The 23,673-nt window shown below is 35.8% G+C and overlaps 1 protein-coding gene across 1 annotated transcript in view; it reads left to right on the forward strand.

Moving 5' to 3' along the window:
- Nucleotides 1-2,511: 2,511 nt before the first annotated feature.
- HERC3 (HECT and RLD domain containing E3 ubiquitin protein ligase 3) overlaps nt 2,512-23,673 on the forward strand; it is a 124,589-nt gene continuing 103,427 nt past the window's right edge. The window contains exons 1-4 of the mRNA XM_044681187.1: nt 2,512-2,637; nt 3,877-4,133; nt 21,872-22,031; nt 22,832-22,908. Of these exons, the coding sequence (XP_044537122.1) occupies nt 3,905-4,133; nt 21,872-22,031; nt 22,832-22,908 (466 nt within the window). The 5' untranslated portion in view covers nt 2,512-2,637; nt 3,877-3,904. The remainder of the gene's footprint in view (nt 2,638-3,876; nt 4,134-21,871; nt 22,032-22,831; nt 22,909-23,673) is intronic.

Consider the following 23,673-nt stretch of genomic DNA (forward strand, 5'->3'; position numbering starts at 1 on the left):
TATTGGATAAGAGACTAAGGCTTAGAGAATGGTAAATAGAACAAAGAGAAGAGATAGCTCAGGACAATGAAATGTTGCTGGCAAGGGGATAAAAACTCTTATCTCCTGTGTGTGTGTATGTGTTTTGGGATGGTTGTGATTTTGATTGTATTTGCTTTTTTTCCTTGTATCTTATTTATATCTTGTTCCTTTTGAACAATATTTTTTTTAGGACTGAGGTCTTGATCATTTATTACTGGTCATAAAATATGATTCCAGTACTAGTAGTCAATACAGTACTGAAACCAAGGGATGAAATGCCTTTGTGTTATTTTTGCCCAGGCCTTGGATGCTAAGGAATTGTTTAGGATACAAGACATAAATGACTGAGAATGGAGATAAGTGAAATGTAGTGAGATGTGCTTTTTTCCATGAATCTTTTAAAATGGTATTAAAAATGATTTTAGCTTTTGGGATTTTATAAATAATTATTCCTGTGGGATTTTGTTGTTATTGACCAATATCCCCACAATGTTTAATTCTGAAGCCTCATGGACCATCTGTAAGAACACTCAATTTGGCAACTGCCATCCACTACCCATCATAAAGAGCATCTTTTCATTTAACCACTTTTTGGGGATATTTTTTCTTTGGCTTAGGTTGAGAATATAAGCTTGAGAGAATGTGAGCTTGAACTGTTTCATTTTTGTTATTGTAGCCAGTCCCTGGTGTTTGGCAAATGTTTGTTGATTAATAGACTTTTATTCTCTTCTAGTCTAATCTAATAAGCATTTATTAAGCACTTACTATGTGCTGCGCACTTTGCTAAGCACTTAGGGATATAATTAATATTTAAAAAAAAACCCTGCCCTTAAGGAGCTTATAGTTGAGGAGAAACAACATACAAGGAGGCAGAAAATGGATTGAGGAACAACACTAAGGGTTATTCTGTGCAGGGGCATCTTGTTTCATGGAGTTGAAACCAGGAAGAGCAGTAAATGCAAAGTGGATCAATGAGCTAAAAGTCCAGTTTATGACCTCTCTAAAGGAAGACTTTGAGAGGAGTTTGGTATTCTACTCTCCAGCTGTCCATATTCTATTCTCCAGTTAGAGGGGAGAAGAAGTAATGTCAATCAAGTCTTGAATTACTAGCATGGTAATGAGATTATCATGAGTGATGAGTTTATCTTGGAAGGGGCATCTTGTTCCAGGAGATGAAACCAGGCAGAGCAGCAGAGATGCAAAGTTACTCTGTTGCCCATTCTTCATTGTCAGTTCTAAATCTCCCTTGTCTAGCATCCCAAAATTAGAGCAAAAGACCCTTTCTCAAGGTTACTCTAATCCCCAAACAAACTGAGTTCTAATGAATGTCGATGAGCAGTCAAGTCCTAGGATTTTCTACCATCCTGTCTTCTAAACTGTCTCTGCTTCCATGCCAGTCATACCAGGAAGGCCTTACTAAACTGTCCTGGGTCCTGGCAGCTCAGGGCTATCTCTTTCCGTATGACTAAAATTTTGTACTTCCTGGAAAATGCTTTGGATTATATCAAGTTCACAGTATCTTTGCATGTGTTACCACAATACAGAGAGCACAATTTGATACTAGTTCTAATTAATACATGTATTGATATATGCAATTACATATAACACATACTTTACAAGGGCAAGTGTATGGCTAACTTACTTGTTTAGACCGTACCGCTATTTAGATGGTTCTAGCTCTTTTATGACCTATTGACTTGCATCTGTATCTGAGTTATTTGGTGGTATTAGCAGATTATCTATAATCATCATTGCTATCATATCATTATTCTCAACCCTGAAATTCTTGGGGGTTTAAGCTACCTATCAGCATTTCTAAGTTCAGTAGGTTTTCTCTGTACCCTAAGGGGACTCTATAACTGAGGTTTTAGTCAGCATTCTTCCTCTCTGTCATTTCCAATATGTAATGGAGGTCTTCCCAGTCCTAGGCAAGGTTGTCAGGTTGCATTACCCTCACTGAGCCCTGGCAGTCTTTCTACAACTACCTAGTGGTCTCTTTTTGACACCTGCTTAGCTAACTACCCATCAGGAAACTGTGCCTACACAAAAAATAAATATAAGGTAATTTACTAAGTTGGGGACAAAGAGCACGAGAGTCAGTCACAAAGGGTCTCATCTAGGAACTAGTGTTTAAAATAATGTTTGGAGGAAATATGAGGGATGGTAAGAGGCAGTGGTGAGGAGGGAAGAGTGTAAGAGGCAGAGACATGGAAATGGGAGCTGCAGAAAGGCCAGTTTTGAGGATTTGGGTAGAATTCTGATAATTATAGAAAAGACCATTTGAGACATAAAAATATATCTTAATTATTAATCATTTTCATTCTATGGTATTAGAAGATTTTTGGGATTTGTAGAACTTGACAGATAATCTAATACAACCTTTTCATTTTACAGATGAGGGAACTGAGGCCCACAGAAATCTTGAATTACTCACAGAAGTGAGGGGGACTTGTTCAAGGTCATGCAACTAGTAAATGGTAAAATCAGGATTTGAAATCAGGTCCTCTGAGTTTTCAGACTCTTGATTTTTTTTGGACGCCAATCCAGCACATTTTGTCTTCCTCCTACTGCCTGTTTTCTGCTGTTCTGCTGCCTAAGATCAGCATCACAATAAAGGTAAATCCATTTAAATGAAAATACCATCCCCCTCAAAATATTTTTTTAAAACTTATATAAAAAAATCAGAACAGACTTGTTTGGAAAAATATTCTACTGACAAAGCACAGAGTAAAAAGTCTGGAGTTCTGAGGCTGTTTCCTACCTTTTTTTCTCTAAGCAAATCCCAAAGATGAAATGAACATCATGCCACTAAAGCAGGGGTCGGCAACCTTTTTGGCCATGAGAGCCATAAACGCCACATTTTTAAAAATGTAGTTTCATGAGAGCCGTACAGTGCTCACAGTGCGCACTCCTGTATATGCTCCTGTAACAGCGCCTGAAAAAAAAATTGACTTTATAGCTCCTGCAGAAAGAGCCATATCTGGCCCTCAAAATAGCCAGATATAGCTCGAGAGCCATATGTTGCTGACCCCTGCACTAAAGGGTTCGGTTTTTCAGATTGTAATCCTCAACATACTGGAAAGAATGCTACATTTGCTAAAAGCCCTGTTTGCTTTTATAAAAATGCAAAATATTGTTGTTATAAGACTTTTCAACCTGTTTGCTTAGGTGACTATTAGTTTTAAAATAAAATTTAGAACAGTAGAAAAAGTCAGTGTTTGGGAAGACTGGTATACATACATTGTGGTATTAACTCTTTATCAAAGATCCTACTGTTAGGCATGTAACCTAAGGTGAACAATAAAAGAAAGGTTCTACATCTACCGAATATTCATAGCATCACTTTTGAATTAGAAACAACAATTGAGCAAATTTATGGTACATAAATCCAGTGGAATATTAAAGAAGCATGGAAAGACTTGTAAGAACTTATTGTAGAGTGACATAAGCAGAACCAGCAAAGTAATATACACAATGACAACAGTGTAAAAACAGTAAAGCAAAATTCGGTGCTATATTATTATAGCAAACTTGACCCTAAGGAATATGATAAAATGCATCAGCCTTCTTTAATGGGGAAATGTGGATGTGTGGAGTATTGCAGATACTATCAGATGCAATCAATGTATTAATTTGGTTTTACTGAACCACTTTTTCCCCTTTTAAAACTTTTTGTTATAAGGAATGGCCTTTTGAGTAGAGGATGTTTTGAGAAAGGAATGTGATGTGAAATTCAAAATATCAATAATTAAAAAAATATAACTAGAGCATGTAGGAAATAATGAGAAGCAAATGTTTTGTTTACTGCATTTAGTGTTTACATTTATTTTTCTTGACTTAAAAAATCTCTTCTAGGCTACATGACTTGCTGAAGGAAAAGAAAATGTTATGTTGGGGATATTGGTCTTTAGGCCATCCTGGTGGTATTAGCAGCAATCTCCAAGGAATTGTGACTGAGCCACAAGCATATGGATTTATTTCTGACAGAAGCATCAAAGAAGTGGCCTGTGGAGGAAACCACTCTATTTTTCTGCTGGAAGATGGAGAAGTTTATACATGTGGTTCAAACACCAAAGGACAATTGGGCCATGAAAGAGAAGGAAATAAGCCAGGTTAGTGGTTTAAACAGAGTTAAGTTTTGAGTTTATATATATGGGAGTAGGATGGTAAAGGGAAGAAGACTATTTGAACTGTTTTCCCCCAAAGGTTTGGGACCTCTTTCAGGTAGCTAATTGTCTTATGAGTCTTTTATTACATTTTTAGTCCTTCAGCTGTTTAATCCTTTGTAGCTGACTTTCAATTAAAAACTTTTTTAACCTTATTAAACAGGGTTTATATGATTAGATTCCAAGAGTGGAAGAATTAGTGGAAAAATATACTAGTTTTGATTTTCAGAGAGTTGAAAAAGGAATATAGATTTTTTCCTGTAATTGAAAGCAAAGAAATAATAATTTTGTCAAATGATTATCATTGAAATAGATTTCTCTAAATGGAATAGCAATTTTTCTTTATGAAGATTAATCATTCAGTTTTTCAGCAAAAGTTTGTCATTATAGGCATTTTTTCATTTTGTTTTGTTTTTGACTGTACCTTCCTTTGCACTTTGGAATGACTGATTCCATTTCATTTTGTGCTTGAATAGTCACACAGCAAGAGGCATTGAAGTGTGTTCTTCAAGAGTTACAACTTTTCTAGGATTCTGTGAAATAATACCCATTCTTAAAAACCATAGAGTTAAAAGCACAACAGAAGAGAAATGAAATGTATGCATATGGCATAATATCCAGTGGTCAACTGATTGAGAACTCACTCTTAAAGGTAATGGGAAAAAGGCTCAATCTGGTTTTATCAGGTCAGGGTCATATTTCTAAGTCAGTCTGCTGGCATACACATGACCACTGTTATCACAAAAAAGTAAACCTTATAAAAATAGTGGTTTGTCCCAAGTAATTTGTATAATACCACATTTTATTTTTGCTCATCTTGAAATTACTGTTAATGTATAATAAATACATTTCAAACATGAACTTTGGATTGAGGCTATTTAACTTTTGGGAGCTGGTTCTAATCCAATTTGTGAAGTCTCTGGGACCCTTTACCCTCTCATTTTGGTTTCTATTTTGCCTCTTGCTTTCTTACAAAGGGTCCTAAAAGAAGATCCCACAAGATAACACTGGGTACCTCAGATCTCTTCCTTCTTAAAGGTGTTATCCAAATTGACATGTTCTGTGTTAAGGCTCTCATTCTTGGATTCAAAAAATGAGAAGAGCTATACACTAAGCAACATGATCCTGCTCTTTGCTCAGGTGTTTGTGGTGGTTCATTTTGTCTATATAGGGTTATTTGTCTTTTAGAAGAAGGGAATTTCTGATGACACAATGAAGTGAAACTCCAAGAATACATCTCTGATAGTACTTGGGACACTCTGCCAGATTAATCTAGAATACCAATTAATTCATTAAAAAGGACTTATTAAACTTTTACTAGGCGTGAGGAACTTATGTATACTGTCTACTTTTTTTTTTAAACCCATAACTTCTGTGTATTGGCTCCTACATGGAAGAGTGGTAAGGGTGAGCAGTGGGGGTCAAGAGACTTGCCCAGGGTCACACAGCTGGGAAGTGTCTGAGGCCAGATTTGAACCTAGGACCTCCCATCTCTAGGCCTGACTCTCAATCCACTGAGCTACCCAGCTGCCCCCATACTTTTCTGAACCCATGTATTGACCCTATAAATATGACAGAAACCTGGCCTTTGACCATGTCTGTATGTCTAGGTGTCTGGATGAGAACTAAATGATTTTGTTGTTAGATAGACACCCTGAATTGCCCTATAGCATATTTGGTGAGTAAATTGAATTTATGACTTAGGATTTATGGTTCATCAGGACCAGAGGAATATAAAAAGTTTTCAGGCCTTCAGAGTTTGGGGTATAAGCCCATAGAGTATTACAGATGAAATACGGCATAAGATGATGGTCTAAATTTGGGGAAATATGTTCACTTTTAAGATTTCACCATATCCCAAAAATGCTGATGTTGTCTTCAGTTTATCTATTAATTATAAATCCCCAAATAGCTGTAAATTTATAGTATGTTCTCTCTCTGTCTGTAATTTTAAAAATTTATTTTAGGTGTTTTTTGCCCTTTTTTTGACTTCCAGTCACATATACCTGAATTTGCATGTTTTGAATTAGAATGAAACAAGGCCCCACTGTATTGACCAAGTATCTCCTGTAGTATTTGGAGACCCGTTATAGATAAACAAGGGCATCAGGATAAAGAGAGAGGGTGTTTCTAGGGAGACAATAGGCAGAAGGCTTGTTTGGGAATCTGAAATTCAGATGTCATTTTATTGATCAGAGTTTCAAGGAAGTGTACGTATTAAATTTTAATGGTTTGACTAAAATATATGAAGATTATAAATAATAATGGTGGTTGCCGATTCAAAGTAATATTGCTCAAAGAAATGACTTTAATAGTTTTTATTTACAAAAGAAGTGGAAAGGGCGAAAGCAGAGAAATACAAAAGGGTAGAGAAAACATTATCCTATCTAATTAAAAAATGCTATAATGCTCCTGTGCTCTACCAAGCCAGGACTTGTTGACCTTCAACCGGAATTAAACTCTCCAAAAGACAGGAAGGGAAAGCCAGCTATCCACTCACCCAAGTTCCCTCCAAGAGGTAGGTCAAGATGATGACTCAAGCTGAAGGTGAATCCTGAGGCCAACTTTCTTCCTTGATCCAACCTTCTTCTTGAAGCCAACTTTTTTAGCCCCAGAAATTCAGAGCCTTTTATTGTGGCTTCTAATCCCTTCCTCTTTTCACAAAGGCCAATCACAGTTTCCAAATTGCACAGCACTTCCCAGAAGGCAATGTTTGTGGGAACCGCTTCTCACTACTCATCAAAAGAGTTCACAGATTCCTGGCTGACTGAGGTGTGAATTCTCATTTCCTGGCTGATTGAGTTGAAAGGGTGGAGAACTCCTCCACCTATTGCTAACTAGGGTGTTCAAGCTTTTGTTGATTCAATTCAAAAGTAGACAAAGGAGAATTAATCCGGGTCTTCACAATCTAGTGAGGTACTAAGTAGGGTTACTTAAGTTATTGTTAACCAAAGTATTAACTCAAAATAGACAAAGGGAATAAAGGATTCCCTTTTACAGAAGTAAAACTCAGAAGTGTAAACTCAGAGAGAACAAAGAATTCCCTTTTACAGAAGGAAGAGTTGAGAATAGAAAGGAGTGAAGGATGGGTGGGTATGGTTGTTTTTTCAGTAGCCAAGTTTCAGCTGAAAGGTAAAGTAGAAAGGAGACCATGGAAAGGAAGTTGTTCTCTGATGATGTTTCAGATTTCCTGGTTCTTGTTCCATCCATAGATACAGCCTTAGGTTTGAGTGAAAATGGTTAAGATTTAACTATGGCTTTTTTCAAATAGTTTGACAGTGACTGAACTCTGAACTGTCTTCCTGTGAATCTAATATTTCTAATCCCCCTTAGCCCCCCCCCCCATAAGTGACCTTTTTGTTCAACCTATGAACGTGTCTCCCTTTCTTTTGACTCCTCCCAGTCAGTTAACTAGAGTTCATTAGACACCTACTAAGTTCCAGGCACTGTGTTAAACACTGGGATTGCAAGGAAAGTAAAAAGACAGTTCCTCTTCTTAAGGACCTTACAGTTCAGTTTTTCACCAGCTATTTCTATTCTAACACTTAAATACCAGGAAGGTCATGGCTGGCCATAGGAAAAAGGCAACTAAGTAATCCGACTTCAAGAAGTTACTGTTCTTATCTGGCTCAAAACCCCAGTTTCTATGGTTGAATTTTCTATCCAGAGATTAATTCTTTTGGCTTTATAACCTTGTTAAAGTGCAGGGGCCCTTGCAGAAATAATAATAACTTAAAACTTCAAAGTTTTCAGAGTTATAATCGTTACCATAGTTGAGTTTCACAATACCTCATGCAGATCAGTACTATCTCCATTTTACAGGTGAGGAAATTGAGGCTTAGAGTGGTTAAGTGATTTGCTCACAGTAATACAACTAGTATTAAAAGCAGAAGAAACACAGGTTAGTCTATCTCCGAATTCAATGCTTTTTTCATTATACTGTACTGTATGCAAGAACAAGGAAACACATAAGCTTGTGATGTTAGAAGACAGACTGCTGTGCTTAAATTTCATAAGCAGATTACCTTGGTGGGATTGAGTTGATAAAATCCTTTCCTTATTCACTGAAGAGTTTGATGGTTGGGAGGAGAATGTAGAGGGGGAAGGGAAAGGAGCCTGAGGACACCCTCTACCTAAGAGGAAAAGGATAGAAGAAAGGGAGACTGGGTATCCAGAATTATTAACATGCTTTGTTTCCCAGTTTTATCCTGTTGATGCTTACATATTATTTTATACTTCTCCAGTGCTTTATTGTACCTTTTTTAGTAATGATTCATATGAATGAACAATAATTATGAATACTGTTTGATTGTCACAATGACAAAAGCATTTCATAAAAACCGAAGCACTAGACTAAACTCTAGGATCTAGAACTTTTCTGGGTTATCAACCTGAAAATATTTTAATGGGTGCTTTTCTTTTCTGAGTAATAATGCTTGTAGGGAACGAACTGGCATGGCCTTGAAAAGATGTGTGTGTGTGTGTGAAAACAATCAGCAGGCATTTATTATTGTCTACTGTGGGCTAAAACTCTGGTGATAGAAAGACAAAAATAGTTCCTGCTCTCAAAGAGCATATATTCAGAACATATTCCAGGGAAACAATGTAAATACAAAGTGTATATGAGGTAAATGCAAAGAAATTTTCGAGATTCATTAATCCTCAGGGAATCAGGAAAAGCTTCTTGCCACTTGAACTGGGCTTTGGAGGAAGCTTGGAATTCTCGGGCATAGAAATAAAGAGGCAGGTATGGGGGATAGAACTGGAGGCAGGAGCCATAAGAAATGACAAGGAAGGTTAATTTTAGAAAAACATAGAAAAACCTACATGAAGTTATGAAGAGTGAAATGAACAGAACCAAGAAAACATTACATACCACAGCAGAAATATTGTTTGAAGAATGACTTGTGTATGTCCCCCTCCAGAGAAAGAACTGATAAACAAAAACAAGAAAATCATAGTTTTATATATTATAAGATTTAAATCAATATCAATAACTCCAAGTATTAATTTTAAAATAATTACTTGAAGTAGAAGGAATAAAAAGGAAATAGAAGTATAAAAACCTAATTATCTAACAAAAATAAGACCACATGAGTAAGTTCTGCCTGGCTCAAAGGCAGCTTCCAAAGCCTTGATCAGGGGAAGAGAGAACAAGGGTGGAGCTACACAAAATTTATATCTCCAGATTGTAAGGACAAGGATGTTACGTGACAAGGAACATGAGAAGCTGTGATTTAGAGTCCTGGAGAACAAATTTTAATTATACAATTCCCCCTGTATTGTTTCCCGTTGGGAAACAAGCATGTAGAAATCTCCCAGATTTACATGCCTAGTTTCCCCAATGAATCAGTACACACAACCAACTTATATCTCTAGAAATCTTTTAACTAGAGATACATACAATATTGCACTTTCTAAGGGGATAATTTGGGGATAAGAGGGAACTAAAAGAGAAAGAGAACAAAACAAATGTTAGGTGGGCACATTGACCAAAAGCCAACTGGGGGCAGCCCTCTTTGGTATAAGAGTGTACATTCACAATAAGTGTGTTCAACCCCCCCACAGTTCAATCCACTACATCCCAAAGTTCATTCTGGATCTTTTGGTGCATTGTGTAGTTTCTGCAGGCATCTCCATGGCACCTTCCTCAAAGAGTTCACTTTCTTGATTCAGGGTGGTAACAAGTTTCTTATCCTAAAATTAGTCTCAAACAAGAAAAATTTTTACAAATCCAGAATTTTATGACAATAATACAATCCCCCCTGAGGAGAGTATTGACCAACACATGGATAACCCTGGGATATATGGCTCAGTTATGAGGTATATGAATCAATTGTCAAAAGAAAATCAAAAACATAAAAAGAAAACAAATAAAAGAGAAAAAAAGTAACTTCTAGATGAAACATAAAATATCAAGGTCTCATGTGTAAAAATTCTAAGTAAGGAAGAATAAACCTATAATAGGTCCTAGAATCAGGGCCTCATTAAAGTGATTTATGTCCCACAAGCCTGTAGTAGCAATTATGCACTTACCCAATCAGCAGCCAGGAATACAGAAAATTGCCATACTAGGAAAGAGAGAGAAAAGGGACTAGTCTTTGAAGCAAAAAAGAAATAGCATTTCCTGGTCTGATTTTACCTCTGCTCTCAGGGATAGGGGAGTCAAAATGGCAGCCAAACTGAGGTACTTGATAGAAGCACAAGGGAATCCTGCATCTGACTTTGGAAATAGCCACTTCCTCGAACTCCAAAGTAAGTTCAAGTCCCGTCTTGGTGCAAAATCTCATTGATCTCACCGGAATTGGTTGGTTTCCTTGACCTTGTGCTTCTAGGCACTTTACAGGTTTAACTTTGTTCTCCTTGGCACTGTGCAGTGGCTCTTTTGTGATCCCTTCTCCTGGAATCAGACACAATCATTAATCAAAGTCCCATAATATTTAACAATCAACGGCAGGTTTCCATAGTCTAAAGCTTTTGGATATACCCTGACATTAGTGCTAATGGACATTTTAAATTTATCCTAGTGCAAAATCAAAAAACTATTAATACTGGTAATGTGTTTCAAATACTTTATTGCACATACAAAGAAAAACAATAATAAAAATTTAAAAAATATATAGTTTACAATCAGTGACACACTGGAGAGGCACAATACAAAGGTTTCTCACCCTAAAATGAGATCCATTTCCTTTTTAACTTGGCCATGATCCACAGTGTGAGTGCACATGATTTTCACTAAGTAACAGCTTTTAAAAACAGTAATACTGCAGTTAATTCGCATTCAAAGAAGCACCACAATCCCTAAAATCATAAGAACACATCTCCTGACAATAGTAAACAAACCCGCTATCATTAGGATTCACATACTACTTGCTGTGTGACATTTTAAAACCGTATGAAGCTCATGGATACTTGTCAGAAGTTCTCCAAAATCTAGCCAATCTGTTAACTTTAGCTGTGATATTTCTAACAAAGTCTATTTATTACTGTCATCATTCCAAAATTTGGCAGGAGAGCCCAGAAAAAAAAAAAACCTCTGTACTGCTGATGAAAACCCTTTTGGGTCTAGAATGTCAATATTTTTTTTTTTAATGATCCCTTCTCTAGTGTGAGGACTGGAGGGAGGGAAGGGGAATTTTAATGTAACAAACAAGTATATTACAAAAGGGACAAAAAAAGAAATGGAGGCAGGCAATCAAATGCCATATATGAAGAATAGCATTTAGGCCAAGTTGGTCTGAACACAGGTTGTGTGAAGAGGAGAAAATGTTATAAATCTAGAAAAGTAGATTGGACATAGATTGTGAGGGGCTTTAAATGCCAGACAGAAAAGTTTGTGTTTTATGTTGCAGACAATAAGAAGCCACTGCAGCTCTTTTTTTTTTTTTAACAGGAGAATGAAGAAAGGGAAAAGCTCAAAACAGGGTCTTTGTGTACCCCCAGTTAGGGGTCTTAATAGGCAGTATAGCATTGGAAACTTGAATCATACCAGGCAGAAGGAGAACAAAGAAGAGTTTCATGAAAAACCCAGAGAGGACGTTGTCTGAGTTGATGCTGTACTGAATCATATGTCTTTTTTTGTAAGAAAAATAAGTTATACCATTTGTGATATTTTCTATTCCTTTGGAATCCTTCCTCCTCCTCCTCCTACTGAATTATCTTGAAAATTAGTCCCTAAATTACCTTTAAAGCTAGGTCACTTCTAACTCAGATAGTCTAGCAATGTAATATGTAAAGCTGAGAAAATATATATCTATGTAGCAACCTTCACTAAAGTCTTCCCCTAATGCCTCGTCATGATTGTGTGTAGAGTTGAGTCTACCTTCCTCAGGCCATATCAATAGATCTCTGTCAGGCCCTACTGAGCTAGAGAGACATTAGGTACCAACTTAGTAACAGCCTATATATTTTATGTAATTTAAGAATATATATTATGTTGATACATTTTATATAGTAATTATATTATATATCTATATGTCAATAGATGGAATAACCACCTTCTGCTCTTTGAAATAAATGTTAGAATATGTAGATGTGCACAAACAGAAACATAACTATATGTACATATATTTACATGAACCATTCTCTACCCTCATTCTCTTCCCCCATATAAAAGACCCACTATGTTATTAAGGCCTGAGAAAATTGTAATGCTACCTTATGCACCTTGTTTAAATTCTAAGTTTAATTTGTGACTCATCTATGCTTGGACTAGCAACAATGAAGCTTATGATTGTTCTAAACATTTTTTCATAAGCAAAGCAAAATGTTACAGTCTCATCTTAAACTCAGTGGCCAGCTTAGTTATTTGAAAATTTGCTGTGCTTTATTCCTTTTCCTCATCTCCTTTCCTCCCCCTCCCATCTCCTTCTTTCTTTCTACTCCTCCATTTCTACCCACACAATCTATTTCCCAGAACACAGAGTTTTTATGATTCAGGAATTATCAAATGGTTACTTAACATGCCTCTGTCTCACTGATATGGGTAACTCCTTACAATAGTGTAGATCAGAGGTATCAAACACATGGTCCACAGCATTCTGGAAAGAGATTAAAATGTAAATAGGAAAATATTTAACAAAATATATAAAAATACAATAAAACATAGATAATATTAAATTTTAAAACTAAGTCAGCATGCATCCCTCAAGGATCCTTATGTACAGAGTAGTGGCCTGTTTCTTATTTGAGTGTGACACCAATGGGAGTTTTGCTGGCAAAGTTTGACACAATTGATGTAGATCATAGTCCATGCTTTATCACCTGTGTGACTGTTGTCTTGTGCTCTTTAAAAGTCCTACCCTTTGGGGGCTTTAAAAGACTATCTGCCTTTTGATCCAGCCATAGCACTGCTTGGTTTATACCCCAAAGAGATAATAAGTAAAAGACTTGTACAAAAATATTTATAGCTGCACTCTTTGTGGTGGCAAAAAATTGGAAAATGAGAGAATGTCCTTCAATTGGGGAATGACTAAACAAATTGTGGTTTCTGTTGGTGATGGAATACTTTTGTGCTCAAAGGAATAAAGAACTGGAGGAATTTCCATGTGAACTGGAATGACCTCCAGGAATTGATGCAGAGTGAAAGGAGCAGATCCAGGAGAACATCGTACACAGAGACGGAAACACTGTGGTACAATCGAACATAACGGACTTCTCTACTAGCAGCAATCCAGAGCAAGGTTGAGGGACTTATGAGAAAGAAAACTAGCCACATTCAGAGGAAGAACTATGGGAGGAGAAACTCAGAAGAAAAATAACTGCTTGAACACATGAGCTGATGGGGATATTATTGGGGATGTAGACACTAAATGATAACTCTAGTCCAACTATCAATAATATGGAATTAGGTATTGATCAATGATGCATGTAAAACACAGTGGAATTGTGCATCAGCTAAGGGGAGTTAGGGGGATTTAGGGAAGAGGGAAAGAGCATGAAATATGTAACTATGGGAAAATATTCAAAATAAAATTCCAATAAAATAAAATCTGAAAAAAAGAGAGTCCTACCCTTTGGGTCTCTTGGCTTTATTGAAGTACTTCAGTATAGTTTGTCAGTCTTTTACTTATTGTTATTGCCATATGACTAGCCTACCTCCTTTTCTGGTTGTATTTTTGATAGTCATTGCACCAGTTTTTGTACACAATTCTTTGTTGATAATATGTTCTGGCTTAATTTATATTCTCAAGTTGAATCTCTACTACTCCTTGAGGGACTTTAGTTTTCATTCTGGTATTCCATGATTCTATGAAATATATGTCATCTCAATATTTTTTTAAAATCAGTTTTTGTTTTAGGAAGGAGTTAAAAAGCATCATTAAAAGCATGATGCAGAGTAATTTCTGAAATTGACCCTAGCCTTTTCTCTTCCTCTTAATCAGTTTTTGGTCCATTGTTCAGACAATGTCCATATGCATTGTCTGAACAAGATATATGAACTGATGGACCAGCTCTGTGATTTTTCCATCAACTGTATAACATAGTCAATATAATAGGTATTCTTAATCAACTTGATTTTTTTTTCTGGGTGGAAAGTTAAAACAAACTCTTGAATGAACTCTAAAAATCTTAAGAACTCTGATCATTGCAATGACCAACCATGATTCCAGAAGACTGATGACATAGAATATTGCACACCTGTTAGAAAAAGGGAAGAATTCAGGATATGAAATGAAATACAGTATACATATTTTTGACATGGCCAATGTAGGAATCAGTTTTGCTTTGACTGTGCTTATTGATTATAAATACTATTATTTTTTAATTGAAGGGGAGAAATAAGAGGGAGAGAAGAGATTTTGGTTCATTGAAAATTTAATTTAAAAAACCTCCAACTTCTTTGTATGGATATAATTTGCTCTGAAAAAAGCATGAATATTCTGAAAGGGGTTGGGACTAGATTGCAATTATTAAAATGCTATCTGCAAATAGGGCCATCTGGAGGATCTTATCATCCATCCATAAGTAATCCCTACATTCTCCACAACAGGAGTACACACCTCATTTTATATCTCCCTTGATAAAAAAAGGGCCATAGACTGAAGTATTTTTGTTAAATTGCTAAAGGAATCTTAAGTAATTTTTAACATTTTAACAGATGATACCTTGTGGAATGGAGAACCTTTAAAGTATAGTTCTGACTATGTCATATTCCTCTTTTCCCTCCTTCATTGAGTCTGAGTGGTTTTCTATTACTTCCAGGATCAAATATGAACAACTATTTGGCATTAATGTTCAGTTGTGTTTGATTCTTTGTGCCCCATTTGGAGTTTCTTGGCAAAGATATTTGAGTAAGTTGCTATTTCCTTCTCCAGCTCATTTTTACAGATGAGGAAACTGAGGCAAATAGGAATAAGTGATTTGTTCAGGGCTACATAGCTCATAAGTACCTGAGGCTAGATTTGAACTCATGAATATGAGTCTTTCTAACTCCAGACCCAGTACTTTATCCACTGAACTACTTAGCTGCTCATGGCATTTGTAATTCTTCATAATCTGGCTATTTCCTGGCTTCTTACACTTCATACCTTTATATAAGTATTTTCTTATCCAGCTCTACCAGCCTATTTTCTATGCTTCAGTCATGACTGGGTCCCAACCCTCTTCCTTTGTACTGGTTAGGGCTACACAATGGGGATTAAATGACTTGCCCAGAATCACAGAGCCAAGAAGTGTCTGAAGCCAAGTTTTAACCTGGGACCTCCCATCTCTGGGCTTGGCTCTTAATCCACTGAGCTACTCAGCTGCCCCCTATCCCCATCTACTTTTTATGTATCTAGTATTTTTTTTTACTACATTAAATTTATTGTATTTTTTCTTTTTTTTCTTTCAAAAAACTTTTTTATTCTAAACTTAAGCACCCAAAAGGTGAAAAAACATTTTTATATTCACAGTAGAACACAAGGAGAATTGTATATGAAGCCATGAATTTCAATTTCTAACAGCTTTCTTTTGAAACGTAAAGTCCATTGACCAGACCCCTGTTACTATTATAATCCCTGCAGTGGAATCATATGCAACCCCTACCTAGGCAGAACCTGATCATTAGAACTTCCTTATCTATCAATACCTAGAGGCCTATAAGACTTAATAGGTTGCATACCCAGAGGTGGTCTGTACAAAAGTGACTACCCCAAAGAATTGGAAACTAAAGGGATGTCCATCGATCAGGAATGGCTGAATAAATTGTGGTATATGATGGTGATGGAATATTATTGTGCTATAAGAAATGATGAGCAGGATGATTTCAGAAAGAGCTGGAAAAAGCTACATGAAATGATGCAGAATGAAATAAAGAGAACCAGGAGAACATTGTACCTGGTAGCTGCAATATTGTGGAACAATCAAATGTGACAGACTTTACTACTAACAGCAATGCAATGATCCAGAATAATTCTCAGGGACTTATGAAAAAGAATGGAATCTACCTCCAGAGAAAGAACTATTAGAGTAGGAATCCAGATGAAAACATATGATTTATCTCTTGTTTATTTGAGTATATATTTGGGGATTTGAGTTTTATAAGATTATTCACTTACAAAAATGAATACTATGGAAATATTTTCTGTGTGATAATATATGTATAATTATTATATAAAATAACACATAATATAAACCCAATTGAATTGCTTGCTATATCTTGGTGGGGGGGGGAGGCAGGGAGATAATTTGGATTATATGACTTCAGAAAACTCATGTGGAAATTTCTTAAAACAAAAATAATTAATTAAAAATGTAAAATTAATTAATTAAAGCAAAAACAAAAGGGACCACCCTAATTTGACTCACTGAAGTCTCCATCTAGATCTAACCACGATGCTAGAAAAGTCCCCTATTGAAGGGGGTCTTAATCTGGTGTGAACCTGTTTCCCTCCCACCAAGTTATTTGAAGGTCTAGGAAGCTGCTGAAAATGGACAGATGTTGGCCATATCTAAAGAGATGTCCTGCTGACCCAAGATTAGAGACTATTTTACAGATCTATCCAGGGTCTGAAGTCCAATTGTGTCTCTGACTTGTCAAGACATCACTCCAAAAATTTGATCTTTTTTTGTATATGTAGATATTTATTCCCAAACCTTCCTCCCAAGAAAGTGGAAGCTGATTACAATCCTTTTGCTCAGGGAGTGAACTGTAAGAGATAAGGATGATGCAGAAGACTTTATGTGGAAAGGCAGAGTGACCAAAGAGGATCTCTGCCGGTTTCCAACTTTAGAAGAGATTCTAGTCAGACCCTCGGCGTATCTAGTATTTTTTATGTAGTCATTTTATTTATATATTATCTCCTTCATTAGAATGTAAACTTCTTGAGAGAGGGGTTGGGGGGAAGATCTAGAGATGGGTACCCAGAATGCAGTTCTCAACCATCCCAAGGCATTACAATATAGTTAGTGCTGATATAGGTCTTCTAATGAAGTTGATTCCATTCTTTTAATTCTTTGGTCTTACCAAGTATAGCCGTGCTTTAGACATTTTTATTTAACCAAGTTGAATAAAGTTTGCTTGAAAATTCTTTTTGCATTATCCAACTCTGCCTGCAATTCCAAAACCTACTTCACATTCTAACTATTCTAGGAAACCTTTCTTGGTTCCTCAATCAGGAAATGGTTTTTTTGCTTCAAAATTCTCATAATAGTTTGTTATATCTCTAGTGGCATATTCTGTTTGTTTTGCAGTAGTTTTCTAAAATTTCATTTATTTAATTAATTTAGAGTATTTTTCCATGGTTACATGATTCATGTTCTTTCTCTCCCCTCCTCCCTCCCCCCTCCTGTAGCCAACAAGCAATTCCACTGGGTTTTACATGTATCATTGATCAAGACCTATTTCCATATTATAAGTGTTTGCAGTAGGGTGATCATTTAGAGTCTACATCCTCAATCATATCCCCAATGAACCATGTGATTAAGCAAATGTTTTTCTTCTGTGTTTCTATTCTCACAGTTCTTTCTCTCATAAGCCCCTCAGAATTGTCCTGGATCATTGCATTACTACTAGTAGAGAAGTACATTATGTTTGATTGTGCCACAGAGTATCAGTCTCTGTATACAATGTTCTCCTGGCTCTGATCCTTTCACTCTGCATCAGTTCCTGGAGGTCTTTCCAGTTCACATGGAATTCCTCCAGTTCATTATTCCTTTGAGCACAATAGTATTCCATCACCAACAGATACCACAATTTGTTCAGCCATTCCCCAATCGAAGGGCATCCCCTCATTTTCTAATTTTTTGCCATCACAAAGAGCACAGCTATAAATATTTTTGTACAAGTCTTTTTCCTTATTATCTCTTTGGGGTACAATGTAGCAGTTTTTTGAATATTTTCTCCTGCATGCATTTTCTCTTTCATATATAAACATGTTATATTTAGATATTTGATATTATATATGTATATAATTAAGGTGTGGTCGCCGGGAATCAATAATTCAGATTGATTCCATAATTAAAATAGACCCAAGTCAGGATGGGTTTTATGGTAGTTTATTTACAGTTAGGAAGTTAAGAAGGGAAATAGAGAGAGACTCTGGAAAGGCCAAGGTAGGCCAAGGAAGTCAGCCTAACCTTATATATGTGTATATAAACATGCATACACATATTACTAATTCTGAATTTAGACCTAAGTAACAGCCAAACAGTGGGGCATTTGCAAGGAAAAAAAAACACCGAATTTTGAGTCAATAAATTGAGGTTGTGGTCCCAGCTCTTCCAATTCCTAGTATGTATAATCTTGGTCATGCTACTTTATGACTTTTGTGACCATATTTATATTATCACCAACTATATTTCTGATAAGCACCTCAAACATAACTTATCCAAAATGGAATTCTTATCTTCTACCTTAAACTTTACTATTTCCGTTAAGAGTACTCTATCTTTCCAATTTCCTAGTTTCTCACCTTTTTAGTATCTTTAGTCTCCTCCTTTCCATGTACAGTAAATAAATTGCTGTATCATTTCTTATGCAGACTGTTGTAACAGAACTACTAAATTAATTTTCTTAAAGCATAAGTCTGACCATATAAATTAAACACAAGAACCTTTCAGTGGCTCCCAGTTGCTTTTAGGAACTATTTTTGGACCCTGTCCTACCTAAAGACAAGGTTTCGGAAAAAGTGACTAATTCTGCTGTAACAAGAATACCTTTAACTAGAGGTATTTACTTTCCACTATACGCTTTAAAGGTGATTAAATACTAAATAAACATGTCTTTCACTTGTGTTATCAGTACTGTGCTAAGCCATAGGCCTTAGAAAGAATTCCTTTTTAAAATTGTTGAAATCAATGCATTTATTATTTCTTGAGGTTGGTAACAGCTTTTTAATGTCTGACATTTATATAGCACTTCAGTTTTTAAAGTTTTATAAAACATTGTGCATATATTACTTAATTTACTCTTCTATTCCAACTATTAGAGTAGGAATTCACTATTTGACAAAAACTGCTGGTAAAATTGAAAGGCAGTCCTGCAGAAAGTAGACATAGACCAAAATCTCACACCGTATATCAAGATAATCTCAAAATAGTTATATGATTTAGACAGAAAGTGTAATATAAGCAAATTAAAGGAGGATGGTGAAAATTACCTGTCAGAGGTATGAATAGGGGAAGAGTTCATGATCAAACAAGAGATAGAGAGGTTTAGGGAAGGTAAGAGGGATAATTTTGATCACATAAAATTATTTTTTTGCACAAACAAAGCCAATGAAAACCAAACTAGAAGAAAAGCAAGAAAATGGGAAAAATGTCTTCTGTGAGTTTCTTTGATAAAGGTCTCATTTCTCAACTATATAGAGAATTGATCCAAATTTACAGGAATAAGAATTATTCTCTAATGAATAAATGTTCAAGGGACATGAACAGGCATTTTTCAGAAGAAGATATCAAATCATAAAAGAAGAAATCAGCAATCATAAAAAAAAGTTCTGAGTGAATAATTAGAGAAATGCAAAATAAAACAATTCCAAAGTACTACTTCACACTCATCAGATTGGTAAGATGAGAGAAAATGAAAATGACAAATCCTGGAAATATTTGGGGAAATAGGTACACTAATTCACTAATAGGTGGTGCTGTCACTAGTCTAGTCATTCTGGAGAAGAGTTTAAAACTATGCCCCCAAACTATAAAAATATGCTTATCCTTTGACCCAGGAATGCCACTACTAGGTCTGAACTCCAAAGAAAAAGGAAAAGGACTTAACATGCACAAAAATATGTATAGTAGTTCTTTTTGTGGTGGCAAAGATTTGGAAACTGAGGTGATGCCCATCAGATGAGAATGACTGAATAAATTATGGTATATGATTGTGATAGAATATTATTGTACTGTAAGGAAGTGATAAAGGGCATAATTTCAAAAATACCTGGGAAGTGATGCAAAGTGAAGTGAGCAGAAGCAAGAGAAAAATAACAGTATTATTTTATAGATAATCAACTGTGAAAGACTTAGCTGCTTTGATCAATAAAATGAATCACTGCAATTTCAGCAGACTCATAATGAAAAATATTGGACTCAGAGCACAGATTGACATCTTCCTGTCCTTTTTAAAAAATATGGCTAATAAGAGAAATATTTTTGTATGATTTCATATGTGTAATGGGTCTTGTATTTTTTTACCAGTGAGTAGGAAAGGGAGTCGAGAGGAGAGAATTTAGAACTGAAAATAAAATAAAATTGAATTAAAAAGTCCCCAGTACTGTGAAGTATATCTACAGTAATTATTTTCCGCAGAAATACTTTCCTATGGTCATAGAGCCAGAAGGTATGAAATGGGATTTCAAACCAAGGTCACTGCTGATGTCCAGGTCTGATATTCTTTCTGCCATATCATATTATTTACGTACATTTCCCCAGGCTAAATACAATGAATGTACATAGTAGATACTTAATAAATGTTTGTTGCAATGAATGAATGAATATATTTAACCCCTGTAGGCTCCTCTGTTAACAGGATTATAGAATTTTGGGCCCAGACTTAAGGTGAGCCAGGTACTAGTTCTGATCTGTTGGAGAGGTTAGAAAAGTTATCTCTTTCTCCTACCCCATTATGTGTGTCTACTTAACTCATACTTTTCTCCTCCTCCCTTTTCCTTTCTCTTCTATCCTCCTGTTTTCCCATTTTGCCTCCTTTTCCCATTTCTCACTTTTCTCCTATCTCTTCCCTCTCTCCTTCCTCCTATAATCTTCTGGTACCTTGACCAATGGGGCATGGTGTAGTCGTAGTGGATAAAGCTTTAGACTAGAAAGACATAGGTTTGAATATTGCTTCAGACTTACTAGCTGTGTGACCAGACAAATCATTTAATCCTACAGAACTTTAACACTCTTATCTGTCAAATAATGATATTAATACTACCAAACAGAGTTATGCGGAAAGCACAATATGATATGTAAATTAAGTTGTTTTTTCTTTTTAATCTATAATTAGCACTTTTTAAAGCTTTGTCTATGATATCAACAGTCAACATATGTTTTATTGTTTACTATGTAGCATCTCTTTTATTTGCTACTTTCTCCAGTCCCTATTGTTTAAGTCTCCATCAGGGTACTGAGATGAGAATTACAAGTTGTTGATTCTCTAGGGCAGCATTGGCAAACCTTTTCCAAGTCTGAGTGCCCAGAGGAGAAATTCAAGCTGTCTGTGAGCAGCCTCTGCATTACCAGAGAGAGTTGAGGGAGGAAGTGCTTGCTTTGGGTGGCTGGACAGAGGGGTGGGGCATGCAAAAATGTCCTTAGGCACTGGAAAGAGGGGAGCCAGTGCTGGGAAGAGGGGGGATAGAGCAGCTGCCCTAGTGCCGACTCTGTACATATGTCATGTCTTCACCAACACTGCTCTAGGGCTTAATGTTTCTGATTATTAGCACCTGCCTTTTCTGTAATTTTAATTCTGTATAGAGAGCAGTTTAGACAAATCAATTCAGGCTCATTGGCTGTTTTTATTGGACATAATAAGAAAGAGGGAAGCCTTGTACTTTTAAGTTGCATAATTACATAATAAATAATTGCAATGTATTGTTTTTTGGCAAACCATATGCCAGAAATTTTTGAAGCTAAATTTAAAGTTTGTGATATAGTATAGTGGTTGCATTAAAAACCACAAACAATATGTTCTGGGGAGATAATTATCAATTTGATGTTAGAAACACATAGATGTTCCTTTTATTGCTTTTTTCCCCCCCCAGAGCAAATTGGAGCTTTGGCAGATCAGCATATAATCCATGTTGCCTGTGGTGAGTCCCATAGCTTGGCCCTTAGTGACCGGGGACAGCTTTTTTCTTGGGGTGCAGGTAGTGATGGACAACTTGGACATACAACTACTGAAGACTCTGTTGCAATACCCAGGTAAATACCCATGTTACCCATGTTCTCCCCCAAAAGATCCATAATATGATGATTTTTTTTAAATGAGAAAAATAGTATTTTGATTTTTCTGTGCAAATATTTTTTCTACTTAGAAAATCTGACACACCAAATATTTTTCCTCCCCCATGGGATCAGTGCCCTTTTAAGTTCTGACTTTGTGCATAATGGAATAATATAGTACTTACCAGTCACCTACTTCCTTTATTCTCACAGGTTTATATGTAATGAAGATGAACATTCCAATTGATATACTTTCATATCCTGCAAATTTTAACATATATAATAAGCAATATTCCACAGGAAACCTAAGCCCTTATGTGGTCACGTGACTAATGTCTTTTTTTTACTCTTCTGGCCATGTGTTTCATTTAGCTTATAGGATTGTGTGGTACCCATTATTTTTTAGTTCAGGTAATACTTATCCTTCTATCCTTCTGCTTAGCAGTTCACCCATTTGTCCTTAAAGTGCACATAATAAGTGAAACAATGGAATTGAGGTTCAGTGGATTTAAATTCAGAATCAGTGGATTCTTTCCCCAGAAATAATAGCCTAATGAAAGAAACAATGCAGATTGTTTCTTTGATAAATGAAACAATACAGCAACAAATTAGATTGCATAAATTAAAAGGAAAATGGTGTATTTCAGACCTCTCTTTTTAACTTTAAATTAAAAACACATTTTTACAATAATTTTATTTGGTTGGGACCCTGATATTAGGACATGTCTGGTAATGCTATAATTTAATTCTGTAAATAAAATACATATTTTTTGTTTTAGGTTAATAAAGAAACTGAACCAGCAGATGATATTACAGGTTTCCTGTGGCAACTGGCACTGCATGGCTCTTGCAGCTGGTAGTATAATTTTAAATGTATAGTAGTTTGACATTGATTTTGGGTTTTCTCTGTGTATGCATGCGGGGGAGGGATCTCAGCTTTTGTTATTTCTCTCCTGCAACAACAATAACAAAAAGAAAGTGTTTCAGAAAATGTCAGTCTACTTTCCCATATCCAAAATATTTTTGTAAGGATTTATATACACTTATTGAAGGCATCCTTCTTGAAGGATGAGGGATAAATAGCCAAGGCAACTGATATTTTATAATAGGCCTTTGCAATTGTACCATTCATTAAGAGGTGCAAAGAAAAAAAGTTAACTTTCAAAGAGTATTTGATTTGCAAAATATCAATGGAAATATTCTTCAATGAAGTGTCCTCTAGATGTATCTAAAAATTTTTATAGATTCTTCGAAAAGTGTAACAACAAAGATAACTGGCTGGTTCTCAGTGATTGATGTTTAGTGATGTCAAAAACCAGGAAATACCTGCTTATCAGAGATGTTCGCCACTGTCATAGCAAATGTCTCATGTAGTTTAGATGGAAAAGTGTCACTTTTTCAAGCTGAAGGCAAACAAATACTTGTTTTCAGATATTGTGCTGATTGCACCTGGACTTAGAATATTGCAGAGCTTCCCAAATTGGATTGTTCAAAAGATTTTGGTCTAAGTATAGGTAATAGAAGAGAAAAAGGATGAAAATACCTATTGAGACTATTATAGGCTGTTGAATGGACAAACTGTAGAACTGATCTGTCAGTGTACTTATCTTGTTATGAATGT

The sequence above is a fragment of the Gracilinanus agilis genome, chromosome 6 (assembly GCF_016433145.1).
Source record: "Gracilinanus agilis isolate LMUSP501 chromosome 6, AgileGrace, whole genome shotgun sequence".
Taxonomy (NCBI): Eukaryota; Metazoa; Chordata; class Mammalia; order Didelphimorphia; family Didelphidae; genus Gracilinanus; species Gracilinanus agilis.